Source organism: Heptranchias perlo, unplaced genomic scaffold, assembly GCF_035084215.1.
Source record: "Heptranchias perlo isolate sHepPer1 unplaced genomic scaffold, sHepPer1.hap1 HAP1_SCAFFOLD_349, whole genome shotgun sequence".
NCBI classification, from domain to species: domain Eukaryota; kingdom Metazoa; phylum Chordata; class Chondrichthyes; order Hexanchiformes; family Hexanchidae; genus Heptranchias; species Heptranchias perlo.
The window spans coordinates 242,705-254,277 of record NW_027139361.1 but is presented as its reverse complement, the minus strand read 5'-3'; the positions used below and the strand labels follow the sequence as shown (position 1 = coordinate 254,277).

The window sequence follows — 11,573 nt, the reverse complement described above, 5'->3', positions numbered from 1 at the left end:
GCAAGACAGAGGGTCAGAGGGATCTTGGTGTGCAAGTTCACAGATCCCTGAAGGCGGCGGAACAGGTAGATAAGGTGGTAAAGAAGGCATATGGGATACTTGCCTTTATTAGCCGAGGCATAGAATATAAGAGCAAGGAGGTTATGATGGAGCTGTATAAAACACTGGTTAGGCCACAGCTGGAGTACTGTGTGCAGTTCTGGTCGCCACACTACAGGAAGGATGTGATCGCTTTGGAGAGGGTGCAGAGGAGATTCACCAGGATGTTACCAGGGCTGGAGCGCTTCAGCTATGAAGAGAGACTGGGAAGATTGGGTTTGTTTTCCTTGGAGCAGAGGAGGCTGAGGGGGGACATGATTGAGGTGTACAAAATTATGAGGGGCACAGATAGGATGGATACTAAGGAGCTTTTTCCCTTCGTTGAGGGTTCTATAACAAGGGGGCATAGATTCAAGGTAAAAGGCGGGAGGTTTAGAGGGGATTTGAGAAGGAACTTTTTCACCCAGAGGGTGGTTGGAGTCTGGAACTCACTGCCTGAAAGGGTTGTGGAGGCAGGAACCCTCACAACATTCAAGAAGCATTTGGATGAGCACTTGAAATGCCATAGCATACAAGGCTACGGACCAAATGCTGGAATATGGGATTAGAGTAGACAGGGCTTGATGGCCGGCGCGGACACGATGGGCCGAAGGGCCTCTCTCCGTGCTGTATAACTCTGACTCTGTATAAAGGCCAACATTCCATTTGCCTTCTTGATTATTTTCTGCACCTGTTCATGACACTTCAATGATCGATGTACCTGAGCCCCTAAGTCCCTTTGGACATCCACTGTTTTTAACTTTTTACCATTTAGAAAGTACCCTGTTCTATCCTTTTTTGATCCAAAGTGGATGACCTCACATTTGTCTGCATTGAATTCCATTTGCCACAGTTTTGCCCATTCACCTAATCTATCAATATCGCTTTGTAATTTTATGTTTTCATCTACACTGCTTACAATGCCACCAATCTTTGTGTCATCGGCAAACTTAGATATGAGACTTTCTATGCCTTCATCTAGGTCGTTAATATTGTGAATAATTGAGGCCCCAAGACAGATCCCTGCGGGACTCCACTAGTCACATCCTGCCAATGAGTACCTTCCCATTATCCCTACTCTCTGTCGCCTTTCGCTCAGCCAACTTCCTAACCAAGTCCGTACTTTTCCCTCGATTCCATGGTCTTCTATCTGAGCTAACAGTCTCTTATGTGGATGGAGTCGGTGGCCTAGGGACGGAGTTTGTGGCGGGGACCAAAGACAATGGCTTTGGTCTTCCCAATATTTAGTTGGAGGAAATTTTTGCTCATCCAATTCTGGATGTTGGACATGCTGTGTGACAATTCAGAGACAGTGGAGGGGTCGAGGGTGGTGGTGGTGAGGTAGAGCTGGGTGTCGTCAGCGTACATGTGGAACCTGACATGTTTTTGGATGATGTCGTTGAGGGGGCCGCATGTAGATTAGAAATAGGAGGGGACTAAGGATGGATCCTTGGGGGATTGCAGAGGTAAGAATGTGGGAGCGGGAAGAGAAGCCATTGTGGGAGATTCTCTGGCTGACTGAAGAGATAAGAATGGAACCAGGCGAGTGCAGTCCCACCCAGCTGGACGACGGAGGAGAGGGGTTGGAGGAGGATGGTGTGGTCAACCGTGTCAAAGGCTGCAGACAGGTGGAGAAGGATGAGGAGGGAGAGTTCACATCGTCACATAGGATGTCATTTGTGACTTTGATAAGGGCCTAATCAAATTTTTGCATTCCGGGGTGATTCTGGAGTAGTGACAGCTCAATACTACCCCCAATACGACTGAACTTGCATTAATCTGGTTATCTGACTGCTGTTGAAGTTGGTGCTGAGACAGAGGGCATTGTACTTTTCCTGATGCAGGGCTGTGTGGTGAGATTTTTTTTTTACATTCATGGATGGAAGCAGATAAAAGTAACATTTTCTATTCCCTGGGATCAAGTCAAATGTACTGGGAGGGCCACAGGGTGTGGTTAATTCATTTGTTGTTCCTTCAGGTTTGGTTGATGGAGATACCATGGACATTGTGAGAGAAAGTCAACTGTTAAATGATGATGACCCGCCATCACCTGAGACACCTGGAGCGAGCCAGCAAGTACCGGTGGTTAACAAAGGGGGTGGCTCTCACCGTGCTGTGTGTGAGATGGGCTGCAGCTCACCCAGCCACTTCAAGAGGCATCTGCGAGTTCACACCGGGCAGAAAGTCTTTCAGTGCACAAGCCAGTTCTCCACATGCAGTGAATTGGTACAGCATCGGTCAGCACACAGTAAAGGCAAACCATTTCATCGGTCAGCACACAGTAAAGGCAAACCATTCCATCGGTCAGCACACAGTAAAGGCAAACCATTTGAATGCACAGTTTGTATGAAGCAATTTTACAAATCCAGTCATCTGATAGTTCATCAGCGAATCCACACTGGGGAGAGACCATTTGAATGTGCAGTGTGTAAAAAGAGATTTTACACATCCAGTCACCTGATACAGCATCAACAAACTCACACTGGGGAGAAACCATTCCAGTGTCATGTTTGTGAGAAGAGATTTTGTGCATCCAGTAACCTGACGAAGCACCAGAGAATCCACACTGGGGAGAAACCCTTCGAATGCACAGTGTGTGGAATGAGATTTTACACAGCCAGTCACCTGACCAAGCACCAGAGAACTCACACGGGAGAGAAACCCTTTGAATGTGCAGTGTGTAAAATGAGATTTTGTACATCCCATGAACTGACTGTCCATCAGCGAACTCACACTGGGGAGAAACCCTTTGAGTGTACCGTGTGCGGCAGGCGATTTAGTCAATTGGGTAACCTGACTGTGCACCAACGGATCCACACAGCAGAGAAACCTTTCGAATGTCCGGTGTGCAAGAAGAGATTTTGTGCATCCAGTAACCTGACCAAGCACCAGAGAATTCACACTGGGGAGAAACCCTTCGAATGCACAGTGTGTGAAAAACGATTTTGCACCTCCCAGGAACTGATGGTGCATCAGCGAATTCACACTGGGGAGAAACCGTTCCAGTGTACGGTGTGTGCCAAGCGATTTCACTCATCCAGTCACTTGATATGGCATCAGCGAATTCATACTGGAGAGAAACCGTTCCAATGCACCGTGTGCCAGAAACGATTTTGCAAATCCCATGACCTGAGAAGGCACCAACAAATTCACACGGGGGAGAAACCCTTTAAATGTGCAGTCTGTAATAAACAGTTTTGCACCTCGCACGACCTAACAAGGCATCAGCAAATCCACTCTGGGGAGAAACCCTTCGAATGCACAGTGTGTGGAATGAGATTTTATGCAGCCAGCTACCTGACCAAGCACCAGAGAACTCACACAGGAGAGAAACCCTTCGAATGCACAGTGTGTAAAATGAGATTTTGTACATCCCATGAACTGACTGTCCATCAGCGAACTCACACTGGGGAGAAACCCTTTGAGTGTACCGTGTGCGGCAGGCGATTTACCCAGTCTGGTAACCTGACTGTGCACCAACGGATCCACACTGGAGAGAAACCTTTCGAATGTCCGGTGTGCAAAAATAGATTTTACACATCTAGTCACCTCACAAATCATCGGCGTACTCACACAGGAGAGAAACCCTTCGAATGTACCGTATGTAAAATCCACTTTTGCACTTCCTGTGACCTGACAAGGCACCAGAGAATCCACGCTCTGTAGAACCCTATGTGTAAAATGCAGATGCACTGGATGCAGCAGGAGTGAGTTCATCCTGGACACAAACCATGGAATGCATCGGATTAGGTGGGAGACTCACGACTCCACTCTGTGGCTTTAATTAGTTGGTTTCACCAAAGCTTGCTGTTTAGAATGAGTCTCTTTGTGGACCAACACACCAGACATCAGGAATTGAATTCCATTGGGCCAGAAATACTGGTGGTGAGCTGCTGATTGTTGTAAAAATCCAATTGATTCCTAAATCTGCTTTAGAGAAGAACCTGTCGCCCCACCCTGCTCTGGCCCAACTGTAGGGTGCCATGTGGCCGACTGTCAGGGGCACTGGAGATGGGCCGTGAATGGGACCTTTGCTTCGCACCGTCCAGAGAACAAATAATAAAAGTCACGGTCAACATTAAAATCAACCTCTGACGGACTCTACTCACAGTGCTAGGACGTGCTATCATATTCTGTCCCACCGCAAATTTCAAAATGCAGTGTTACAAGAAAACATTAATAATTAATTGTAAATGATTGACCCTCAGGAAATCCAAAGCATTGTATGTTACAGAACAATAAAAGTTCACCGCTCCCATGTGTGTGCTGGTTCTTTGCCCGAACTAATCTTACTGCCCTGCTTTCTCCCCATAATCCAGTATTTCAAATATGTATCCTCTTTTCCCCTAAAAGATGCAATGGTCTCTGCCTTAACTACTTCTTGTAGTGAAACATTCCACATTCCAACAACAAAAAAAATTCTCCCAACCCTCTCTCATTTTAAATTGAAGACCCCTCTTCACTGTCTCCCCAACCAGACAATACACTCACCCGACTCAGATTTTCTATGATATTAAACACCCTCTATTAAATCTCCTTCAACTTCTGTGCTGAAATTGTCCTTGTATGCTAGAACCATAGAATCATAGAAAGGTTACAGCACAGAAGGAGGCCATTCGGCCAATCAAGTCCATGTCGGCTCTCTACAAGAGCAATCCAGCTAGTCCCACTCACCCGTCCTTTTCCCGCAGCCCTGCAAATTTTTTCCCTTCAAGTACTTATCCAGTTCCCTTTTGAAGGCCATGATTGAATCTGCCTCCACCACCCCCTCGGGCAGTGCATTCCAGATCCTAACCACTCGCTGTGTAAAAATGTTTTTCCTCATGTCGCCTTTGGTTCTTTTGCCAATCACCTTAAATCTATGTCCTCTGGTCCTTGACCCTTCCACCAATGGGAACAGTTTCTCTCTATCTACTCTGTCTAGACCCTTCATGATTTTGAATAACTCGATCAAATCTCCTCGCAACCTTCTCTGTTCCAGGGAGAACAACCCCAGCTTCTCCAGTCTATCCACAAAACTGAAGTCCCTCATCCCTGGAATCATTCTAGTAAATCTCTTCTGCACCCTCTCTCCGCCTTCACATCTTTCCTAAAGTGCGGTGCCCAGAACTGGACACAATACTCCAGTTGTGGTCGAACCAGTGTTTTATAAAGGTTCATCATGACTTCCATACTTTTGTACTCTGTGCCTCTATTTATAAAGCCCAGGATCCCGTATGCTTTTTTAACCACTTTCTCAACCTGCCCTGCCACCTTCAATGATTTGTGCCCATATACCCCCAGATCTCTCTGTTCCTGTACCCCTTTTAGAATTGTGCCCTCTAGTTTACATTGCCTCTCCTCGTTCTTCCTACCGAAATGTATCACTTCACAATTCTCTGTGTTTAATTCCATCTGCCACGTGTCCGCCCATTCCACCAGCCTGTCTATATCCTCTTGAAATCTATCACTATCCTCCTCACTGTTCACTACACTTCCAAGTTTTGTTTCATCTGCAAATTTTGAAATTGTGCCCTGTACACCCAAGTCCAAGTCATTAATATATATCAAGAAAAGCAGTGGTCCCAGCACCGACCCCTGGGGAACACCACTGTACACCTCCCTCCAGTCCGAAAAACAACCGTTCACCACTACTCTCTGTTTCCTGTCACTCAGCCAATTTCCTATCCATGTTGCCACTGACCGTTTTATTCCATGAGCTTCAACTTTGATGACAAGCCTATTATGTGGCACTTTATCAAACGCCTTTTGAAAGTCCATATACATCACATCAACCGCATTGCCCTCATCGACCCTCTCTGTTACCTCATCAAAAAACTCTTATCAAGTTGGTCAAACAAATAAATCCGTGCTGGCTTTCCTTCATTAATCCACCCTTGTCCAAGTGACTGTTAATTCTGTCCCGGATTATCGTTTCTAAAAGTTTCCCCACCACTGAGGTTAAACTGACTGGCCTGTAGTTGCTGGGTTTATCCTGACACCCTTTTTTGAACAAGGGTGTAACATTTGCAATTCTCCAGTCCTCTGGCACCACCCCTGTATCTACGGATGTTTGGAAGATTATGGCCAGTACCTCCGCAATTTCCACCCTTACTTCCCTCAACAACCTAGGATGCATCCCATCCGGACCGGGTGCCTTATCTACTTTCGGTACAGCTAGCCTTTCTAGTGCCTCCTCTTTATCAATTTTTAGCCCATCCAGTATCTCAACTACCCCTTCACTTACTGTGATTTTGGCAGCATATTACCTACCTGTGGGAGAACCTTCAGCACACTGACTGCAGCGGTTCAAGAAGGCGGCTCACCACCACCTTCTCAAGGGCAATTAGGGATGGGCAATAAATGCCGGCCTCGCCAGCGACGCCCACATCCCATGAACAAATAAAAAAAAACTTCTTCCTTGGTGAAGACAGATGCAAAGTACTCATTTAGTACCTCGGCCATGCCCTCTGCCTCCATGAGTAGATCTCCTTTATGGTCCCCAATCAGTCCCACCCCTCCTCACTACCCGTTTACTGTTTACTGCCTAGAGAAGACTTTTGGATTCCCTTTTATGTTGGCCGCCAGTCTATTCTCATACTCTCTCTCTGCCCCTCTTATTTCCTTTTTCACTTCCTCTCTGACCTTTCTATATTCTGTCTGGTTCTCACTTGTATTATCAACCTGACATCTGTCATACGCCCCTTTTTTCCATTTCACCTTACTCTCTCTCTCTTTTGTCATCCAGAGAGCTCTGGCTTTAGTTGCCCTACCATTCTGCCTCGTGGGAATGTGCCCAGACTGTACCCGAACCATCTCCTCTTTAATTGTTCAATTACGGTTTTGCCTGCCAATCTTTGATTCCAATTTACCCGGGCCAGATCTGTTCTCATCCCATTGAAATTGGTCCTCCTCCAATTGAGTATTTTTACTTTAGAGTGGTCAGTGTCCTTTTCCATTTTTATTCTAAAGCTTATGATACTTTGATCGCTGCTCTCTAAATGTTCCCCCACTGACACTTGGCCCACCTCATTCCCCAGAACCAGATCAAGCAATGCCTCCTTCCTCATTGGGCCGGAAACATACTGATCAAGAAAGTTCTCCTGTTTAGTCTCTATTCAATATCCTTTCTGTAATGGAGCACCCAAAACGGCTCACAGTACTCCGTAACTGTGGCCTAACCAGTGTTTTGAATAAATTCATCATGACTTCTTTACTCTTGAATTCTTTATAAAACCCCAATTCTAATTTCCTTTTCTATGGCTTTATTTACCTGCACTTGCACTTTCAAGAAATGAGGTACCTGCTGATTCACATCCTTCAGTGTCTTTCCATTAAATGCACACTCCCATTTCCTGTTTTTCCTCACTCTTCACATGAAATTGCATTTGCCACCTGCCTGCCCATTCTATTAACCTGTGTCCTCCTGAAGTCTTTCACAGTCCTCCTAGTTGTTTGCCAAACCTGCTACTTTTGTGTTAGCAGCAAATGTTGAAGCTGGGCTCAGGTCATTAGGTCCCGAGAACAAAAGTAGACCAGGCAGCTAACAAATCCGTGCAGAGTGCCCTTGATTACTCTGTGAACTTCGAAAAACTCACTCATTTTAATTATGTGAACCACTGTGATTTCACCCTCCTGCCTGCATGACAAGTTTACACAGGCGATGTTGGTTATAAATGTCGACACAGGAATTTATAATGCAGAAAATACTTTGTCCAGCTATGTTCACCTTCCACTTAAAGATCCAAGCTCCTTGTTCTTTCCTCACTTCCTGAGCGATACTTTGCTTACACCACACTTGGAGCACTGTGCATGCTTCTGGTCTCCATATTATAAAAAGGATATAGAGGCACTGGAGAAGGTGCAAAAAAGATTTACAAGGATGATACCAGAACTGAGAGGTTATACCAATCAGGAAAGATTGAACAGGCTGGCGCTCTATTATTCTCTAGAAAAGAGAAGGCTGAATGTTGTCCTGATCGAGGTCTTTAAGATTATGAAAAGGTTTGATAGGGTAGACATAGAGAAAATGTTTCCACTTGTCGGGGAGACCAGAACTAGCAACATGAGGTGGTTATTCCTGTCATAAATTCTATAAAGTTAACAGTACCCCAATTCTCAAAAAGAACCCTTCCAACTTATTCTAACCATTTGAATTGGTAAATTCAGCTGTGATTATCAGTCACCTTCTGTCCTAGCCAACAACTAATCAGTGCCAAGTAAATAAAGAAACTCAGCATCCTCAGAAACTGACTTGCCAACTCCAACCTCACCATCACCCAGTCCGAGATTTTAAAGCAAAACTCCCAACGTTGATTTCTCACCATCTTTCCTCTGACTAAGATTTATCCTGGTATTGGCTTCTTTAATTCTGTCACAGTACGTAAGGGGTGAAAATCCAGCTTCACTCACAGAAGACTAGTCCAGTTCATTTTTCTTGTACTTTGTTTCAATAATCAGTCGACCTGTCTGAAAATGAGTTTCAGGGGAGGGGTGGAATCATCCGTTTGACCAGGAGTATTCTGTCTGACCTGTTTAAATATAGAACCAATGTATAGTACAGCACAGAAGGAGTCCATTTGGCCCATCATGCTGACTGTCTCAAAGAGCTGTCCAATTAATCTCACTCCCCTGCTCTTTCCTCAGAGCCCTGTCTTCGATTGGGAGCTACTTTTGAATTGAACAAACTTATTTAAATTTTACTTGGTCCCAGCTGACAGTTTGAAAAGTATTGATCAGCCAGCCTGTCTCAAGTTAATGAGTCTGCCTGCAACTCCTGAAGAGACTTAGTTTAACCAGATAACTTTTGAAGTTTGTGAGAAAAGGAGAAAGAATTACTATGTCAAAATTAGTCACCATTGTTTAGCAAAGAAGTTGCAAGCTATTATTTTATATTTACAGTGAGAAGCTAGCCATGTCTAACAACTACCATGAATTGTATGTTATGTTCCTGCGACTGGTCACTGGTTGTATTCCTGTGTAATAAATGAGTTTGGCAATTAAACCGTAAAACAAGGTTTGATGCTCTATTGCTCTGTCATTTTTTTTTATTCATTCATGGGATGTGGGTGTCGCTAGCGAGGCCGGCATTTATTGCCCATCCCTAATTGCCCCTTGAGAAGGTGGTGGTGAGCCGCCTTCTTGAACTGCTGCAGTCCGTGTGGTGAAGGTTCTCCCACAGTGCTGTTAGGAAGGGAGTTCCAGGATTTTGACCCAGCGACGATGAAGGAACGGCGATATATTTCCTAGTCGGGATGGTGTGTGACTTGGAGGGGAACGTGCAGGTGGTGTTGTTCCCATGTGCCTGCTGCCCTTGTCCTTCTAGGTGGTAGAGGTCGCGGGTTTGGGAGGTGCTGTCGAAGAAGCCTTGGCGAGTTGCTGCAGTGCATCCTGTGGTTGGTACACACTGCAGCCACAGTGCGCCGGTGGTGAAGGGAGTGAATGTTTAGGGTGGTGGATGGGGTGCCAATCAAGCAGGCTGCTTTGTCCTGGATGATGTCGAGCTTCTTGAATGTTGTTGGAGCTGCACTCATCCAGGTAAGTGGAGAGTATTCCATCACACTCCTGATTTGTGCCTTGTAGATGGTGGAAAGGCTTTGGGGAGTCAGGAGGTGAGTCACTCGCCGCAGAATACCCAGCCTCTGACCTGCTCTCGTAGCCACAGTATTTATATGGCTGGTCCAGTTAAGTTTCTGGTCAATGGTGACCCCTAGAATGTTGATGGTGGGGGATTCGGCGATGGTAATGCCATTGAATGTCAAGGGGAGGTGGTTAGACTCTCTCTTGTTGGAGATGGTCATTGCCTGGCACATGTAAAGATCAAGAGGATCCAGTGATGGAACAAGACCAAACCCAAAAGAGTCCTCAGTTCATTTCCAAGCCACACTGAGAATGTTACCTAGATATCAAGGTAAGTGAAAACCCTTCAGTGGCAGAGGGAGCTGGGGATCATGTCCGAGAGTAGTCTGGAACATGGAGCCAAGAACTGTTCAGAGTTTTTTTTCTACGGAAGGAATCTAAAGTGTATCGTTTCCTTTAATGTTGCATAAATTCATGTTTGGCTGTAATCCTTTGTTTTTCCATTGACTAATACATCACAGAAACAGTCCACATGGCCTGTGAAGCCTGCTCTGATGGTCATCTCCACATACACCCAATAACACTCTCTTGCTTGCTCCTCATTCTATTTTATTGGTGCCTCTGGTATCACTGACAAATATGAATTCTAATTTATGTAAATCCCTCCCATCTTCCTCTCTGAAGATAGAAGCAAAGTTACAACTCAACAAATTAGCTCTTTCCTCATTGACAGATTGGCCTTGAAGAATAAATAAGGCAGGAGTGCCTGCACCTCCCCCATCCTTACTGCAGCCAGGTCCTCGCTGGACAATTGACAACAATCTCAGCATGGCCGAGGTACTAAATGAGTACTTTGCATCTGTCTTTACCAAGGAAGAAGATGCTGCCAGGTTCTCAGTAAAGGAAGATATAGTTGAGATAATGGATGGGCTAAAAATTGATAAAGAGGAGGTACTAGAAAGGCTAGCTGTACCGAAAGTAGATAAGTCACCTGGTCCGGATGGGATGCATCCTAGGTTATTGAGGGAAGTATGGGTGGAAATTGCGGAGGTACTGGCCATAATCTTCCAAACTTCCCGTAGATACAGGGGTGGTGCCAGAGGACTGGAGAATTGCAAATGTTACACCCTTGTTCAAAAAAGGGTGCAAGGATAAACCCAGCAACTACAGGCCGGTCAGTTTAACCTCAGTGGTGGGGAAACTTTTAGAAACAATAATCTGGGACAGAATTAACAGTCACTTGGACAAGTGTGGATTGATTCGGGAAAATCAGCATGGATTTGTTAAAGGCTTAACTAACTCGATTGAGTTTTTTGATGCGGTAACAGAGAGGGTCGATGAGGGCAATGCGGTTGATGTTGTGTATATGGATTTCCAAAGGCGTTTGATAAAGTGCCGCATAATAGGCTTGTCATCAAAGTTGAAGCTCATGGAATAAAAGGGACAGTGGCAGCATGGATAGGAAATTGGCTGAGTGACAGGAAACAGAGAGTACTGGTGAATGGTTGTTTTTCGGACTGGAGGGAGGTGTACAGTGGTGTTCCCCAGGGGTCGGTGCTGGGACCACTCTTTTTTTGATATATATTAATGACTTGGACTTGGGTGTACAGGGCATAATTTCAAAATTTGCAGATGACCCAAAACTTGGAAGTGTAGTGAACAGTGAGGAGGATAGTGATAGACTTCAAGAGGATATAGACAGGCTGGTGGAATGGGCGGACACGTGGCAGATGAAATTAAACACAGAGAAGTGCAAAGTGATACATTTTGGTAGGAAGAATTGTAAAGGGGGTGCAGGAACAGAGACGCGGTTGCAAGGCGAACAAGGTTGGGAACTAAATATTCCAGGGTACTTGACATTTTGAAAAGACAGGGAGAATGGAAAAGGAGCAGGGGGAGCCCTGATGATAAAGGATGAGATAAGGATAGTGGTGAGA

The 11,573-nt window shown here is 45.3% G+C and overlaps 1 protein-coding gene across 1 annotated transcript; it reads left to right on the top strand.

Annotated features, from left to right (window-relative positions):
* The first annotated feature begins 1,794 nt into the window (after positions 1-1,794).
* On the top strand, positions 1,795-4,780 carry LOC137311548 (zinc finger protein 271-like). The gene has a single exon (XM_067978673.1). It carries the CDS (start codon positions 2,077-2,079, stop codon positions 3,742-3,744), a length of 1,668 nt encoding a protein of 555 aa, XP_067834774.1. The 5' UTR covers positions 1,795-2,076; the 3' UTR covers positions 3,745-4,780.
* Positions 4,781-11,573: the final 6,793 nt, after the last annotated feature.